We start from the raw sequence: 17,548 nt of genomic DNA, 5'->3' as shown, positions 1-17,548 counted from the left end.
ACCCCTGGGTTCACCTGCTGCATAAAAAATTACTTTAAAAAATCACTTAAAAAAGACACCTCTTTGCTAGAAAGAGCAAGAGACGTCTTGCTGACACACTTATTGTCCTTTGAAATAAAATACGATTCCACTATCTCTCTCGTTATCTTCTCTTTGTGGCGATATAAAATCTTAACACTGTCAAACTTAGGAGTGCACTTCTTCTTCTCCTTCTTCATTATTTCACATGACTGGCAATGGGATACCAGAAACGTTTTGTCCTTTCCAATTTCCAAGTTGTTACAGTGTTCCTGTAGTCTCTTATTAATACACCGTCCGGTTTGTCCTATATAACTGGCTCCACAAGAGAGTGGAAGCCTATACACAACACCTGTCTTGCATCCAACATATGGGTTTCTATATTTCACCCCACATTCTTGCTTCTTCGCTTCTCTTTCCCTTTGAACAGCCGGGCAGATCCTCTTCATCTTGAGCGGGGCGGTCAGTGCGACGTCCACATTATACCTCTTGCCTACATTTTTGAGGCCATGCGAAATCCTGTGCAGGACAAAACGTTTCTGGTATCCCATTGCCAGTCATGTGAAATAATGAAGAAGGAGAAGAAGTGCACTCCTAAGTTTGACAGTGTTAAGATTTTATATCGCCACAAAGAGAAGATAACGAGAGAGATAGTGGAATCGTATTTTATTTCAACGGACAATAAGTGTGTCAGCAAGACGTCTCTTGCTCTTTCTAGCAAAGAGGTGTCTTTTTTAAGTGATTTTTTAAAGTAATTTTTTATGCAGCAGGTGAACCCAGGGGTTGTTTCACGTGACTGTTTCGTTTTCTTCGTGTTTGTTTTCCTGGGCCTTGGAGTAAACGGCTTAGGCTTAGTTGTGAGTCAGCGCATGTACTGTGGCTTTCTTGTTTCTTGTCCCTTGTCTTCGTGTTCGCGCTGTTTATAATAATAATCAAGGTGAAGCGTACCTCTTTCACTCATCCAGGTATTAAATACTTTAGTAGCAGCTAAAAAGAGAGAGAGAGAGGCAGCCTAATAGAAAATTGATTTGTAACTGATTGATGGGAACTTTTAAAGCGCAAGTCCAAGAGCCATAAACTCTGTTAACTAGATTGGTGTGTAATTCGGGACACGCGCCAATAAACTCCAGGAAAGGGACCAAACAAATTGCAATCGCTGCCTTTTGTACGGTCACAAACCCATCAGTCGCGATTACAATGTGATCCGGAAACTCTCTGAGGTGATCACAGAGGAGACTGCATAATAGACTGGAAGATAAGCACTTCAATGTTTATGGAAAATTAAAATCACATTTGATATCCACACGAGCCACCAAGGCGCTACTGTGACTCGACGTGGAGCAAGCTTTTGACAACATCCATCAAGCCATTCTCAAAGCCATATCTGACCACAATCTTGGAACGCACTTCTACCACTACGTCAAGGCGTTTCTCGAGGATTGAACTCTCCGGATAGGCGAGCACGTCTCGGAGAGTTATAATCTGAGCGATAAGGGAACACAGCAAGACTCAGTACTTTCACCATTATTATTTAACTTGGCGATGGCAAAGCTTTCCCGCACACTGGGTGAAATTGCTGATGTGGAGCACACCGTATAGGCAAACGATGTTACCATCTGGAGCACCGGTGGCAGCGATGCGGAAATGGAAGCTCGCATGCAAGAAGCCACCACGGTTACTGAGGCCCATCTTGCCCCAATTGGACCTATTGCTCTTCAGGAAAATCCGAACTACTCATCTACCCCCTTAAGACCAGGGCGCCCGTCCAACGACTGGCGCCGACATCACACAACATGCATAGAGATACACGACAGGGATGGAAATCGCATACCCACGGTTGACAAAATACGAATTCTAGGAATGATCATCCAAAGCAACGGGTCCAACTGGGAAGAGCCCACATGAATTGGTCCTTTTTAATTTTTAAGGCGATCGCTTCACGGATCGCGTCCGTCCGCCGTAACGCTTTCGTTATGTGGGAGGCGGTATACTGGCAGCTGACATGGCCGAACACTAACTGGACGTAGTGCTTCCTGACATCACAATCGGCAGGAGCTGCCAGCTCGCGCCTGTCCTGTTATGTGAGAGGGTGATATCACTATCAGCCTGCCAAAACCCTTGCATTTACGTTATCCCTAGGCCACGCAGGCACATTCATGCGTCTCGATTAAAGCGAGGCTTTATATATAGGCTGGTAGCTTACGCTTTTGCGTTATCGCGAAGGTGGGAGTGAAAACAGGGAGAAATAGGTGCCGTAGTGGAATGCTTCGGACCACCGCGCGATGGAGGCTTTCGCCTCATCGAAATTTAGTGATCTAAAGTGTCCCCTAGAATTTTTAATCCTTGGCGCAGTGTTAACTGCTTTCTTTAATAACTTTGTTTCTTACCTCAAGGTATTAAGGAAGTTAAAGAAGCAAATACGAGAGTTGTTAATAAATGCGAACAGGTTAGCCGATCAGAAAACGTCGAGGAGAGAGCAGTGCTGAGGCCCGCGGGTTGTTTGGCAGGGAACCCGATGCTTACAGGTGCCGAATACTTGTCGGATTTAGTGCCGGGGAAACCCACAAGTAGTTAATATTTGTCTTGGTGTCTTCAAATTGGCAGACAGGACACAATGGCAGGGAATATAAGTGCCAAAATCGAGGCCGTGTCCTAGTGACAGCAGGATTGAGGGCAACCCCGACCCGGATCCTCTAAGCTCAACCTCCTCTGCGGGCAAAACCCCGGAGGAAGGTTACCGCACACGGAGGGACAAGAGCACGTGTGCGGCGCCGCAGGTGTTCCTTTCGTGTTTAAAGGAGGGTAGGTAGCATTAACCATATTTTCTTAATCTGGGCGATAATTGCACTTCCTGCGACTCAGTCCACCGTCAATGCTCAGAGAAAACTCAAACGTTAACGGCATATAAACACAAGGAAGCCCTATTAAGGACGTTGCGGGTCATGTGGAGTTGTACAACATAGGTTGTACTTTGGCTTCTCACTCATGCAAATTATTTTACTGTGGCAGCTCCCTTCAAAAAAATTAGTCGGGGTTTAAATCAACTGAAAGCGATCAAGAATTCCCTGTTTACCGCGGCTTGGAATAATTTTATTGGCGGTTCAGCACTGAGAGACTGACACTGAGTTTGACAGTGTCCAGCGTCTTCAGTTGTTTTGACATTTGGAGAAAGTAAAGGCGCAATAGCTGTCCCACTTGTCAGTGGACTTCTACACTTACAATTGATGGTAGTACGTAGTCGATTCGAATCCCTATCGAAAACTAGCCTCTAGTTCTACATGCAAATATGTGCTAAGTGGAAAGCGATATGGTATGACGTCACCCTGAAAGCTGCAAAAGAACGGTCGTCACGGTTTGATTCGCGCTTCCTGCTCATACTTTCTACTCCCACTTTTTGCTCACTTCACTCATTACGCATGTTAGACATTCATCGTACTAACAACGCCACCATTACCGCCACCTTCGCCAGCGAATGTTATTTGCTCTGTCCAATGGGAATTGTTTGGTGAACGCATTCCAAGGAAAACCTCGTGAAGGAACGCGCCTTTATTTTCTACCAGTGCAATAGATCGAGCAGAAATCAAGATAAAATGCACTAAAAAGAAGCTTCGCATTAACTCATAGGAATAGCTCTCAAGGTATCTCGATCGTAACAAAGAAACGAAGGCCTTCTTGACCTTCTTTAAAGGGTGAATGACTGCCCATTTCTTGCAAATGGGAGCTCGAGTCATGCGGCAGCGCAGTGAAGGGAAGCTCGCCCCGCTGTGTGGAAGCCAAGAGCACTGACAGCGTCCGATCTGAAGCAGGTGGTCGCCACGCCCCTGCTGCTCAATGGAACGATGCCAGCTACACCCATGGATGTGGCTTGGCCAGGTGCCGGCACACTGACCTGATTCTCCGGGGGCATAATCATGGCTTTTCTTTATTTTATTTGCATACTCTTTATTTGCAAACGCCGCATATTACACACGTTTTCAGTTCAAACGAAAGAAAAGTATAAGGAAGAAAGAAAGAAAAAAACGACGAGGAAAAAAAAAACGCGCGAGCCCTCGTTGTTGTTCACTTGTCACTGGCCGGCGTAGCTCCCTCCGCAGCCACTTCCTCTCTCGTGGCGGACAGAGTTTTGCGGTTGATCTTGGAGATCTCTCTGTGCAGAGACATCAGCTCCTTCTGCGGAGAGACAGAGAGCGGAAAAGAGATAAAAGCGCTTAAAAAATTAGGGGACACCTAATCACACAACCTTTCGAGATAGCGAGAGCATTAAAATGTGATGACTGCTCGGCCTGCTTCTCTTCCCATATCATTGGCGCAGCCTGTACAGCCGCAAGTTCTCGGCCTGCGGTGGTTACCCACTGCAGTGGATACATGCGACGCTGGCTTTAGCTCTGTTTCAACATAATAGGCGGAGCTGTTTAGACACGTCTGCGCTCAACCGAGCGCAGCTCACAGCCGACCCTGATCCCATCACAGCGCTCACCCTTACACGACCACTTCCTCCTACCAATTCGACCAAATCACGGAGCCAATATAAATGAGGTTGCACAAGAAGTCCACATACGCCGTGGAAAAAAGTACGCGCATTTAAGATACCAAGGAAACCCTGAGGGGGGAGGGGGGACCAAAATCCTGAGACAGACGGAACACAAGCTCAAGGAAACATTTCTTGAAAACAGGCGCTGATGGTTAGGTGGCGCATAAATGAGAGAACGTTATGGCCGCATGGCTAAAACGAAGCCGCTCAGCTAGATATAGAAATAAGTACGACACGCACCTGTCCATGTAAAACTCTCCTTAAAATTAACTGTAAAGAGTGCAGAGAGATGACTGTAAAATGTTTTTGTAAGGAAACGAATGTTTATCTCAACGCTCTGTCGGATAGAACCAGACAATAATTTGAACTACATCGAAAGGTTGGTCAATATATTCATGAGCTATGCTGCTACATTTATACTTATTCTTACAGACGCAGTGCCTCTTCTCCCAGTAGACCCCAGTCTATGCAGTATAGATTACCCCAGGTTAGAACACTCTCGGTTCGTTAATGTGGAGAGCGACGTCCAATATGAGGACGCACTCACTTGCTGACAAATGACTACGCGGAAGCAAATATGTTTACATAAGTACCACCCAAGGCGTTCTAGAGGCCCATGCTTACGGCACACGCCAGCCAGCAAGCTGTAACGACAATGGGCCAGCAGCGCGCGTGGCCGGCCTACGTGTACAGAAGACCTTCGAGCCGACACGGAAGATTTAGAATTTTCCTTGCCTGCCAAAGACTATTGCGTTCTATTTCAAGCATGTGGAACAGGATATACACGCTACGCATTGAATAACTGCAGCACTATCACACATGTGAAAGGCGTCCTTTGCTAGAGCTGACACTAAGGTTTGAATTTTATTCATGTCGGTGCGCCCTGCCCCTGACGTGTGTGGGCATAAGTGCTTACTGTTTCTTTGCCCAGCGTATATTCGCATTTTTCTTTCTTTCTATTCCTGTTCCTAATACAATTGTTGCAAATGGCTGTTAGATGGACAGTTTTCTTTCCGTTTTTTTTTTTTCTTTGGGATTTTGTTGATACCTTTCCGTTTTGTTTTCTTTTGTTTCACTGGTTACGCATTATTTACCCTATCCCTACCCGTTACTTTTCCTGCTTTGCATTGCTCTGGCCCACATATTTTTTTTTTCTCTCCAATCACGTTCTGCGTTATTTAAACCATTTATTTTCCATTTTATTTTTTATTCCACTTGCATCTTTTTTACTCCTTTCCCTTTCCACATTTCCCCGCACATTCCCTTCCCCTGGCCACATGCGAGCACATCTCAAGCTTGTGGCACGCTGGACTCAGCCTTGCGTTTTGTGTTGTTTTTCACTCTTTTCCTTCACAATGATAAACGTATTGAGGAATCTTTGCCTAATTTTCCCACTTCTCATTTGTGTCATTTAGTTTTGTTTGTAATCGTTTTAATTAAATTTTCTCTTGGGCGCGCGTCTGCCTTTTTCTTTTATATTCAATTGGTTTTTGCCTGCGATAAATTTTGGTTCGCTACGGGTTTCCTCTCACATTTATTCGTTTATTTTACGTCTTGAGATTTTCTCAAAACACTGCAAGGATCCTGAACTATACAACCCTAAATATCATAATCCCGAGGGCTGTGTGGGGAATTCGAGTGACACGGTCTCGTGACGTTGGGCAAATCGCCTTCCAATAAGTGCCACCTTTAATAGGTTAGGTGCTGCTGAGTCAAATCGCCAAATTTCGAGCGTCAGTTTGAGGTAGGTCGAGTCCTTTGAAGTCAAAGGCCCTCGTCAAATGCCCTCCTCTACGCGGAACTCGCGCCCCTCGTCTTTCGCTATGCTTGAATTTTGCGCCTTTCCTTTCTGCCGTCCCCTTTTACCCAGACTTCGCCACGCCTCTCCGTCGATCCCGTCATTTACACCCTACGCCCCCCTGCAACGAAGGAGTAGCGCTATCGCGAAAAAGACAGAGCAACATTTTCACCAGAGATTTCTTCAAAACATTCCCTTCTGCGTGCTCATTGAGAACAAGTGACCATATTGTCATTAACGCCACACCACGAAAATTGCAGGAATCATTTTATTTGTCTCTGCGAGGCGCCGCTCACTCATCGGCAGTCGGGCCAGCTACCCTCCCCCCCCCCCCTTCCCCCCAAATAGTTCATAGCTCACCTAGGTGCCTTTTGGTATATTGAGGAGGGACTAGAGCGTGCGATGTCAGCGCACGTTAAAGATCCCCAGGTGGTCGAAATTACTCCGTAGCCCTCCACTACGCTTCCTCTTTCTCTCTTTCCACTTTCACTCCCACCTTCCTCCCTTCCCTTACGGCGCGGTTGCGGTGTCCACAGCAAACAAGTGAGACAGTTACCGCGCCTTTCCCTTCCTATAAATCAATCAATCATCAGGTGCCTTTTGGACTGCACCTCACAAGACATTCAGGAAAGTAGCGCCCCACAGCGACGAGTAAATAAATCGAAACGCCCAAACGGGTTCCATGGCCAATTTAGCAGTGAAGATGGCGTTACCACATAGGGGGCGTTTTCTTAGTCGACGCTAATTATTAGGTTCTGGTAAGTGCACACAGGAAAGCAATCGGCGCAGGCGGTGAAAGGGAATGCCGACACGTGACGAAGCCAGTATTCACCTCGAGCTGCTGCACGGCGTGGCGCCTGGCCTCGAGCACGACACGGCTCATGGAGCTGCCATTAATCTGCATTGTGCGCCAGGCGGCATCCATCTGTAGCTTCTTCTGGCGCAGGTCTTCCAGCCTGAGCGCCATGGTGGCCTGCAGCACCGTGTTCGGGTTCGGGCTGTTCCCGGAAGGAGAGGCGGCGTAGGTCTTCCGCCAGTGCGGGTGGCCCATGTACGTCAGAACCCTGCGCCACCACGATAGCGGAGAAAGCGCCGAGTAGCATCAAGTGCTCACAATACTGCCAAGAGGGCTCGCATGGCCGTTGCCTAGTTATTATTTTTACTTCACGTAATGCTGATACCGCGAAAAAATGGCTACATTTGAGAGAGACAAGGAATATTATTTTTTGCGGGAAGTACCAAACACAGCGCACATTGTCATGCATCAAATTGTAACGTGTTAATTACATTTTTTAATCAAGCAAAGAGAAAAGTTGTATGTGCAAATACCTTGAGCTCTGATTATTTAAATATGCAAGAAGTATGTAAATCTGCAAAGAAAACAAACATTAAACACAGGGCTAAGCTACATCGATCATTAGAGGAAAACTGAAATACGCGAAACAATTCACATGCTCATAGCTGTCCTTCCACTAAGTTTCATGTATATGTGAAAGAAAAAACAGGTACAGTTGTCATGACCTCTGGGTCATGACTGTTATGGCACTGCTAGAAGCAGTTATGTGAGAACGTGATACAGATATAATTGGCAGGTGCTGAACATAAATGTTTTTCTATGTTTCAATTTTCTTCTGCGATAGCAGAGCTCGCAATTCTTCCTTTGTTCAGTTGTTTTTTTTTTTTCGTGGCCTTCTTTTACATTATCGTATTCGAAGATGTGCTCAGTGATCTGCACCCTGAAAACTAGCTGGTCATATTTGTCATTTCGCTCACTTGGCGAACTGGGTAAAGGAGAAAACGATTGACAGACGCAGTTTCAACACTGCAGCCCCTAAATCATCAGCTACGTGCAAAAATACAAAAATGCGAGAAAAGCGAAACAACAGTTCCAGGGCTTGATTTTTGGAGCAAGGAATCCATATTATATGATTCCTGCATTTCACTTCAGCATCTCCAATAAAATAGCTTATTCCCATGACCCCTCATGCCGAGCCTATGTCTGCATGTGCAAAATCTTCATCCATGTGAACTAGTCTTCTCTACAAAGGGTCTTTATCACCGCATCTATGATAAACATCAAGAAGTCCGAAGCTCTTGCGAACCTCCAAGAGCCGCCCCACACTGTACCAGCCCCACAACTACAGTGAACTAGATTCTAGTTCACTGTACCACAACGCTGCACCGGTATGTCACCCTATCGGCTGTATTGAAAGAAACGTGACGCGACTTGCTTCATTCGACAAACTATCCTTTTCTATATAATGTTTAGATACTGCAGAACAAAAATAACCCACTCTCATCAAACATAAGCCACTCGCAAAACACGCCGGGAACGCAAACCGAAACCTGTGTGCAGGTGCGGGCTGACTTCTCCTGATAAATTCAGTGCAGCAATTTGGACCACTAATGTGCGATGAGGCAAAAGCCTCTACGTGCGGTGGTCTGAAACCCTCCACTACTACACCTCGTTCTCTCTTTTTTCAATCCCGCCTTCTTCATTTTCCTTACGGCTCAGCTAAGGTGTCCGCGAGTAATTGTGACAGATACTGTGCCTTTTATTGCCTGTAAAACAATTTGAAAGGCTGCTGATGCCTGCTGTAGTGCGTTTGTTTGTCTGTGTGGCGCGGCGTTCATTGCAGCTCCAAATGAAAGGCCCCACGAGGACGCCTGGATCGGGCGCCCGGAGGGGTCAGCTTCGTATATGCGTCGGTTGGTTGCACAACTTTTATTTCCATTGGAAATGGGCGTCCTCTTCCCCGCCCCCGGCACGCGTGCCGGGGAAGACGGGGAGTCGTGCGCCCGCGGATTAGAGGCTGGCAGGTAGCCCTTGGCTTGTTGCGGCCTCTTCCGCCAGATAGACGATGCCCTTTGGTGACGTCGTAACCAGTCGTGAAGCCCGGACCGGATGTGACGTCATCATGACGTCAGTTCTTGTTATTAAACATGACCGGATGTGACGCAATGATGACGTCACATCCGCTTATGACCTAATCTCAGTCATCAGCACTGTCACTGTGAATAATTAATTATTAACTGACTACTAATTAAACAATTAACTAAACATCAGTAATTAACATTTGCTAATATCTGATTAGCTTATTAGCTTATTATCTCATTACAGGATAACTACTTGACTAATTACTGATTATCTAATTGCTCTCCACGGCAACCACGCTGGCATGACGCTAGACAAGAACTACCCAGCATGGCTTGTCAGGATTATTGACAGCTATCGCCGTATATTAACCCCGCCGGAATGATGCAGTGATAAGGCGCCCGACTACTGCGGCCGGTGTACTCGGGTTCGAACCCGACCTCGGCGGCTGCGTTAAACGAAGAGGCGTCCGTGTGCTGTGCGATGTCAGCGCACGTTAAAGATCCCCAGGAGTCGAAACTACTTCGTAGCCCTCCACTACGGCTCTTTCTCTCTTTCCACTTTCCCTCCCACCTTCATCCCTTCCCTTACGGCGCGGTTCAGGTGTCCACAGAAAACAAGTGATACAGTTACCGCGCCTTTCCGTTCCTATAAATCAATCACCGCACAAGCAACAAGGTTGTGGCTCAAAAGGTGCCCACAAACGATTTCGCAACGTCGAAATCACAGAAAACATTAATTTGCTCTGGAGGCATATAGTAAGGCAGTGATAAGTGCATTGTGGAGTTCACTCAACGCACTTTCAGATTCGTGGCTGCACATTTACATTGCCCAAAGCTTTAATTCTCGTGTAACATCATCAGACACCTGTCCGTCAAAAATATTGGAGGCCGGCAAGGCAGACGCTTGTCGGTGCGCCACTCACGGGATAACATGATTTAGTGAAATTAGCCCCAACACGTACGTGTCGGCGAGAACGTCGGCGTGGAAGTGGGTCTAACTCGGTATCTTGTCGTTTTAGGGGGCTTCAATCTACTCTATTCTCCTCGTCACTCAGTAGAGCTGCAAGGTTGCAACTATAGACGGGAGTTGCTGGGGTGCAAGAGCTTCGATCAGGCGGCCTGCGGAATTTCGCCTTGAAGCTTGCTGGTAGCAAGCATTTCACAGAATTGTTTGCCGCATTCCACCAGATTAGCCCGGATTTTCAGGAAACAACGCGTTCGATCAAAAAATCACAACAGAGACTCTGCCTCCCTGTGATATTTATCTGTCGTCTTTTCTTGCCTCTGAATGGCTACTGTCTAGAGGGGAAAAAAAGATGGACAACGATACCCCCAAGAATTTGGTCCTGTTGGTGTACTGGGAACAACCCTATACTCAGCACACAGCACCCTTACATGCATGATTGCCGGATGACATGCTTAGGCGTATCATAAGAGCGCTATAAGACCGACACGAAGCAAGTGGTCTGCCTGAGGTCGATTACTGCAGCAGGTCATGGCGGGATCGCGCACCTGTTGACGTGTATGTCCCCGATGACGTCAGGGTTGTCGGCGTAGCACTTGTGGATGCGCCTCCACTGGCGCAGCATACCCGACGTGATTGTTGGTGTGGAGCTGGAGCTGCTCGTCGTTGTAGTCTCCATGCTGTAGCCGGTGGTGGTCTCCTCGTCGTCCTCGTCGTCGGGATCGTAGTCGCTTCCGCTCGAGCTGGAGCACTCCTGCTCCGCCGCCAGCCAGGCACTCGGGCAGCCCTGCGTCGTCGGCTGCCGATGGTAGGGAAAAGGAGGAGCTGCTTGTAGACGTGCGGCGAATATGAACAGCACTCGCGCATCGCCAGGACTAAGAGATTCTAGAAGCACTTGTCATTAGGGTTTGTATTATGCAGCGAGTAGGCACGCAAGCGTCGTGCCTTGTGACCGAACAGTGCAAGTAGGACCTACCTGCTTTCGCGCTCTTCCGTAAGAGATATCTAGTGAAAAGTGGGCCCTTAGGCGATTATCCGAGGGTCCACTGAGAACCAGAAAAGTAAGTGTTTCTGCAGCTTCACCTCAGCAACCTATGTAAATTTGACCGCATTAGCTTTATACAGTGTAGAACACAAAGAGAACATCGATAGTAGTTTCGAAGCCATTGAGCTATTATAATATTATGCGTTGTCACATCGAAGTTCACGTGAGGAATGCGATTCACTAATAAGATGCCCGTTGAGATGCGCATGCAATGGCGTCATGAAGCGAAAACCGACTGATCGCAGTGCATCTGTTCAGTGGTGAGCCTTCCCGATCCCATTCTAGGTGGCCTGCTTTGTACTGTGCAGTGATGTACAAGCAGTGCTAGCGTCCTGCGCAAATCGGCCGAATACCTACAGGAGACGCATGTTTAGGATGCGAAAAAATCACGCTAAAACCCACCTATTCTTACCCCCAACACTCGCACATTGATGAGTGAATCGAACAGGCTGCAGAGACACGGTTCGTTCGACGGACACTTCCCACAGGGACTCGAAACTCGTCTGCCTGGAGGCTATCTCACTCTACCGGGGCCCTTGGTTTCTTTTGCCGTCCGCATAACGTGAGAGGCCACGGGGCGTATACGCGACGTACCTTGTTCAGGTGGCTCCGAGTGCACCAGATCTTCACTGCGTCGTCCGTGTCCACTTCGGGCAGGTAGACGGGAGACAGGCTGCGGTCACCCGCCGGGCCCGCTCGCTGCTTCTGCTGTGTCTGCATGGATGTTGCTTCTACTGGCGCTTTTCCCGTCACTGATCCAACCACCGGCTGGCCAGCCTCGCCACCACCGCCGATTACGACCACTTCGCAGAGCTCCTCTTCCTTCTCTTCTTCGTCGGGGAGTAGCTCACCAGTCTCCAATAGGCTTAGATGCTGCTGGCACCTGTCACGAGAGGCGACCGCTGTCATGGGAAGGGACTGCAACAACCCCATGCCCGACGACTAGGTCTTGAGGGACAGAAGCTGATCACCGCCCAACAGTTTGAATAACTATCGGCAGTAGATTTCTTTTGTCCGCCTTAACAGAAATGGCGACTCCTGAACACGTCTAGAAACAGGCGACTCGCTTCAGTCACGGCATTAAAACAGGATCTACTAATAACCAGGGATCCGATGATCTTGAAAGGCAGCCAAAACGAACATTCTTCGCATCGAATTCTAGACAGTATGCTGCACGCGATGTATGCGCGCGTGACAGGCTCTTTTCTTTCGTCAACTGCACGATCACGCGCTTTCGGGTGCTGGACAAAGAGCTCTAATGTATTTTGTATTGGAAAACATTTATTGTCAGCAATGAGCGATTTGTGGGCACTACACTTAGATGGCCTCAAGTCAGTTGCTCTCGGCGACCTTTGCAGCCAACTCAGTAGCCCGAACTTGCGTTAACTGCTGGCCAGTATAATGAGCTGGCCAGTATAGCCTCCCACCGCTCAAAAGAAGGGACTGGTAGTAGGTCCGCTGGTGGCGGCGCTTTTATGCAGCTCCATAATATATGATCGTATCCTGCTATTCCACCGCAGTGTTTACAATTTGGATTGCATTGTGCTGGGTACATGTGCGCTAATTTAGAAGGGCTGAAGAAGGCATGCGTCTAGAGCCGACGCCAGATTCCTTCTTGCCTTTTGTCTAGTTTCTTGTCTGGTGGAGGATATATCCGCCTTTCTAGTTTAAAGTGATTAGTGTAGTCATGAAATGAGATTAGTGCATCTCTCGAGAAATTGGGGGAATCAACCTGGCTCACTGCTCGGCTGACATAACCTCGAGCTATATACTGTGAGCCAACTCGTTTCCTTTGTTCTCCGAGTGTGCCGGCACCCATATTAATTCCACCTCTTTCTGGTACCAGTCTCTATATCTTAAAATTCGCCCTGTCTCTTTGGAGATCATGCCCCTCGCAAAATTGTTTATAGCAGATTTGGAGTCGCTAATTATGGTACCGCTTTGGTGCTGACCATCGCCATGGCGATAGCCGCCTCCTCCGCTGTCCCTGAGTAGTTTGTTTTTATTGAACCTGCCATTAATGTTTTACCCGAGTCGTTCACGCCCACGATAGCAAAAGAGTTGCCTCCTTTGTATTCCGCCGCGTCTACATAAACAGTGTATTTAAGCCTTCTAACTTGGCTTCAAGGGCCTTTGCTCTTGCTTTTCTCCTGCCTTCATGAAAAGCAGGGTGCATGTTTTTTGGTAGCGGTTTAATCGTAAGTGCGTTTCTTACTTCAGTCGGCAGTTTTACTTGTGAATTTCTTTCCGGGATTCTATCTTATAGTCCTAATTTACCCAGAATTTTCCATCCCGCGGATGTGGTGGCGAGCCTCTTTAGCTGTGTTATTATATGTGCCTCGCATAGTTCCCGGGTGTTATTGTAGCTCTAATGTAACTGAAACCAGGTAATCGAGGCGGGCAAGTAGCCTTTTGACTAATAATTGTTATCGTGACTTGCACCTTTGTCAAGAGTCCATGTACCACTTAACCTGAACGAGTATGAAATGGTCGATCTTCATTTTAAACGTAATTATATGAAATACTGAGAGGAGTGAGGGCGACAACGGTGCGAGACCTTGTCTCTAGCCGATAGGAATCGAGAAAACGTAGCGGTGCATCATGTTCTGCAGCTTTATTTTATTGATGGCTGTCCTAGAAAGAGCACAGCCACATTTGTCTCATATGGCCACGGCCAGTACTGAGAACGCTTTGGCGATCGGACTCGTGTCATGTAACTGCTGTTGAAATAAAATTGTCACGGAAAACAGGGATAGACGTGACTAAAACGACGGGACGAAGCTGTACCAGCAGGCAAAGTTCCGCGCAGCCAACTTCGGCGTCCTTTTCTTCCAGGCGCCACCAAGAACATCAGGGACACCGGGTGGCATTACTCCCCCTCATAAAAAAAAAACTAATAGATGGATTTATTGAAAGGAAAAGGCAGAGAGGTTGGCCCGAATAATTCAAATCTGGCCTGCTACTCTGCACTGGGGAAGGGGAAGGAGAGAAGAAAGAAGGTCATGATGGGTGACGATGTGGGAGAAGGCATATGAAATACATATACAGACACAGCAGCTTGCTTTACAAACGTGAATCAAGTCCGCTGGCGCTCAAATAACGGCAAAGAGCGCGCACTGCCTGGACGCCCTTCCCCTTGTCCTGCCAAGCGCCCAGCAGCAGTTCCTCCGACAGAGGCCTCTTGTCTAAACGCTTCAAGGAAGCAGCTAGCACATTTCTTTCGTTCGCATACTCTGGGCACACCAATAATACATGGTCCACAGTCTCTGGGATGCCACAAGTTGAGCATTCCGGTGATTCCATCTGTCCAATTAAATGTAAGTACTTGCGCGTGAAAGCCACGTTTAAACGAAGTCGATGTATCAAGCATGTCTGATGACGCGGAATATCACGCGGAACAATAAATTTAAATGTTCGATCGAGCCTTCTTAGACAGATGTGTCGGGCGTCTTGTTGAGCCCAGTAAGTTGCTGTAGCAATATTCATATAACTCTTTAGAAGACACGTCGTATCCGCCCTTGAAAAAGGCACAGCTGTTTGGAAGCCATTGATGTGTGCGCTTTTCGCTTCAACCTGCTCATTCCCATGGAGGCCGCAGTGGGCAGGGATCCATTGAAACATTATCATGTGGCCTTGCAGCTGGGCAGGTGTGATGAGCTCCATAATGTTTAGTGCCAGGGACTGATAGGCAGTGTGGCGTAAGAAGTTTTCCAAAATTTGTAATGCAGTCTTCGAGTCCGTGAATATACACCATTTTTGAGGTGGTCCCCCACATATATAGCGAATAGATTCCCGAATGGCTACAAGTTCGGCAGCGGTTGATGTAGAGGTATGTCCCAAAAGGAAATGCAGAGTCGTTTTCTGAGCTGGTATGACCACAGCTGCAGCGGATGCCTGTGCTGACACAGATTCATCGGTGTATACGTGAATATAACTGGGATATTCTGACCAGATGTGTGCCAAAGTAAGTTGTTTGAGTCCACTAATTGGTACCATTGATTTCTTTAGTATTCCGGGAACACTAAAGCACAGACAGGGCGCGAGCGACGGGCAATGCAAGTCAGTACCATTGTATGTGCCATTACAACGAGGGAGAAGAAGAAGAAGAAGTTAGTACAGAAACCGAATAGAAAACGGAGGCGGTGCCCTACACAACTAAACGAGCGCATAGTACACTGCATATTACCGCGTGAAATACGGTTTCATGCGGACAACGTGCACCACCTCGGAGCGTGGTAGCCGACGCGAGGTCTGCACAGTGCCCGCTGAAAGGACTTCGCATGTCACTTTGGTGACACGGCGTCCAAATTAACTCGACATCAGCTTTTCAGACAAGCCGGGCCGGCGCACCGGTGTCCACACCCAAACTTGCTCTCCAGGTTGGTATGTGACGTGTCGATAACGGAGGTTGTAGCGACGCGTATCTTTGCCCTGCTGTTGCTGAATGTGGATGCGGGCAAGTTGACGTGCTTCCTCGGCGCGCTGAGCAAACTGTTCGGCGTCTGGGATGAGAGGATTATCCGTGCAGCACGGAAGCATGGCATCCAACATCGTCTGAACGTCGCGTCCATAGAGCAGGCGAAATGACGTAAAACGCGTCGTCTCTTGGATGGCAGTGTTGTAGGCATATGTGACGTACGGGAGAATCTCGTCCCAGGTCTTGTGCTGGGAGTCTATGTACATTGCAATCATGTCGGCGATCGTTTTATTGAGTCTCTCCGTGAGGCCATTCGTCTGTGGGTGATAGGCAGTGGTTTTGCGATGGCTCCTGTGACTCCTCAAATACGTCGTGCATAGGTTGTGCCGTAAACGCCGTGCCTCGATCGGTGATTACTTGGGACGGCGCGCCATGGCGCAGCACGATTTGCTGCATAAAAAACTGGGCGATCTCAGATGACTTTATTAAAGAGCCGGCAAACGATGGGTTAACGCGTCGTGACGCTGGCCAAGCGTCGACCCGGGGTTATTCCCTACTCTGCATTACCTCATTTGGCCCATTTGTGGTGGGTTGCGAGGCTTGTGCTTTTCGAGCGCACCCCGGGCCTGCTGGACGGCCCATAATTGAATGTCCTTGTGTGTATTTTGCACAGCACTTTGAAGTTCCGGCAGGTATGGCCCGGATGCAGCTTCGGTCGGGAACAAGTGCTTAGTTATTCAGCCGAGAGAGGCCTGATGTCAAAACACTTCAAGGGCGCAGTTATATAGTGTTAGCCTTTCATGCGCATATACTGGGCACCCCGGCAGCAGATGTTCCAAAGTCCCAGCGATGCCGCAATTGGAACATTCCGGTGAGGCCACTCGTCCTGTTAAAAAAATCACAGCGGTTTAACGTGTGGTTGCACTTGTCACTAGTGCGAAAGCACGGTGCACTAGGTACATTTGTGATAAATTTCCCGGCGACACAGACCTAATTTTAGTGGCGGTACAGGCTAAATGTGGGCGTGACCATCGCACTGGATACTGTCTATTATACCTAGATCATTAGCCGTATTGTAGCCACTGCAGAGCGAAGGAATTTTTCATACTTCTGCAATTAGCCCGGTCCTGTGCTTCTTAACCTCATCCGCTCAACTAACCTTCTTCGCTCCCTGCTACGCATGTGTTATTGTGCAAAATTCAGCAACCATGCGATATTGTGCAAAATTACACGCTGAACAGAAAGTGTCATTGTAGGATCTAGCCTTTTGAGAAGTGTGTGTCAAGCATCTGGCTGGGTCCAGTAAGCAGCCTCGCACTCCTCATACCGTTCTAAAAAAGACAAGTAGTATACGATCTAGACAAGGCGCAAATGTTCAAAGGCCACTGCGACGCTAAATAATTTCCTATAAACCTGCCCTGTGTTTCGGGCGATGCAATAAGCTGCACCTTGGCAGCCAGGGTTTGCACCCTGGCCGACCACCTGACACAAGAATCTGAACACATGGGCACCAATACTGGGATTTGTTGCTGCAAATCGAGATCAGTATGCCGAAGGTGACATTTTGCAAAAAGTCCCTTAAGACTCAAATAAACTGCATGAGAAGCAACGTTGCTGTAATACGGCACATACGAGAGCTGGCGTTGTCGCTCTCGACGACATCCTCTTATCCATATCAAGGAAACTTCTCAATGATCATTCAAAACAGTTGTTGGTTTGTAGGGTTTAACGTCCCAAAGAGACACAGGCTATGAGAGGCGCCGTAATGGAGGGCTCCAGAAATTTCGACCAACTGGGGTTCTTTAACGTGCACTGACATCGCACAGCACACGGGCGCCTTGCTTTTCGCCTGCATCGAAAAGCGGCCGCCGATGTCGGGATTCGATCCCGCGTCTTAG

The 17,548-nt window shown here is 47.9% G+C and overlaps 1 protein-coding gene across 1 annotated transcript; it reads right to left on the bottom strand.

The window, feature by feature from the left end:
* Nucleotides 1-4,077: 4,077 nt before the first annotated feature.
* On the bottom strand, nucleotides 4,078-12,166 carry LOC146198398 (uncharacterized). The gene is made up of 4 exons (XM_084591890.1): nucleotides 11,819-12,166; nucleotides 10,737-10,987; nucleotides 7,180-7,411; nucleotides 4,078-4,188 (listed from the first exon to the last, which is right to left on the bottom strand). The coding sequence occupies exons 1-4, from the start codon at nucleotides 12,164-12,166 to the stop codon at nucleotides 4,078-4,080; spliced, it is 942 nt and encodes a 313-aa protein (XP_084448016.1).
* Between the last annotated feature and the right edge of the window lie 5,382 nt (nucleotides 12,167-17,548).

This window comes from Amblyomma maculatum, chromosome 2, assembly GCF_055883805.1.
Source record: "Amblyomma maculatum isolate TAMU_Amacu chromosome 2, ASM5588380v1, whole genome shotgun sequence".
In the NCBI taxonomy this organism is placed as follows: Eukaryota; Metazoa; Arthropoda; class Arachnida; order Ixodida; family Ixodidae; genus Amblyomma; species Amblyomma maculatum.
Note: the sequence above shows the minus strand (reverse complement) of the source record. Positions and strands in the feature narration are given on the sequence as shown.

Coding starts and splice junctions, on each gene's coding strand:
- LOC146198398 (XM_084591890.1), bottom strand. CDS start 12,166: ATGGGGTTGTTGCAGTCCCTTCCCATGACAGCGGTCGCCTCTCGTGAC. Junction 10,988..11,818: donor ACCTGAACAAGGTACGTCGC/GTATACGCCCCG, acceptor TACCATCGGCAG/CCGACGACGCAGGGCTGCCC. Junction 7,412..10,736: donor GGGGACATACACGTCAACAG/GTGCGCGATCCC, acceptor GTGGTGGCGCAG/GGTTCTGACGTACATGGGCC.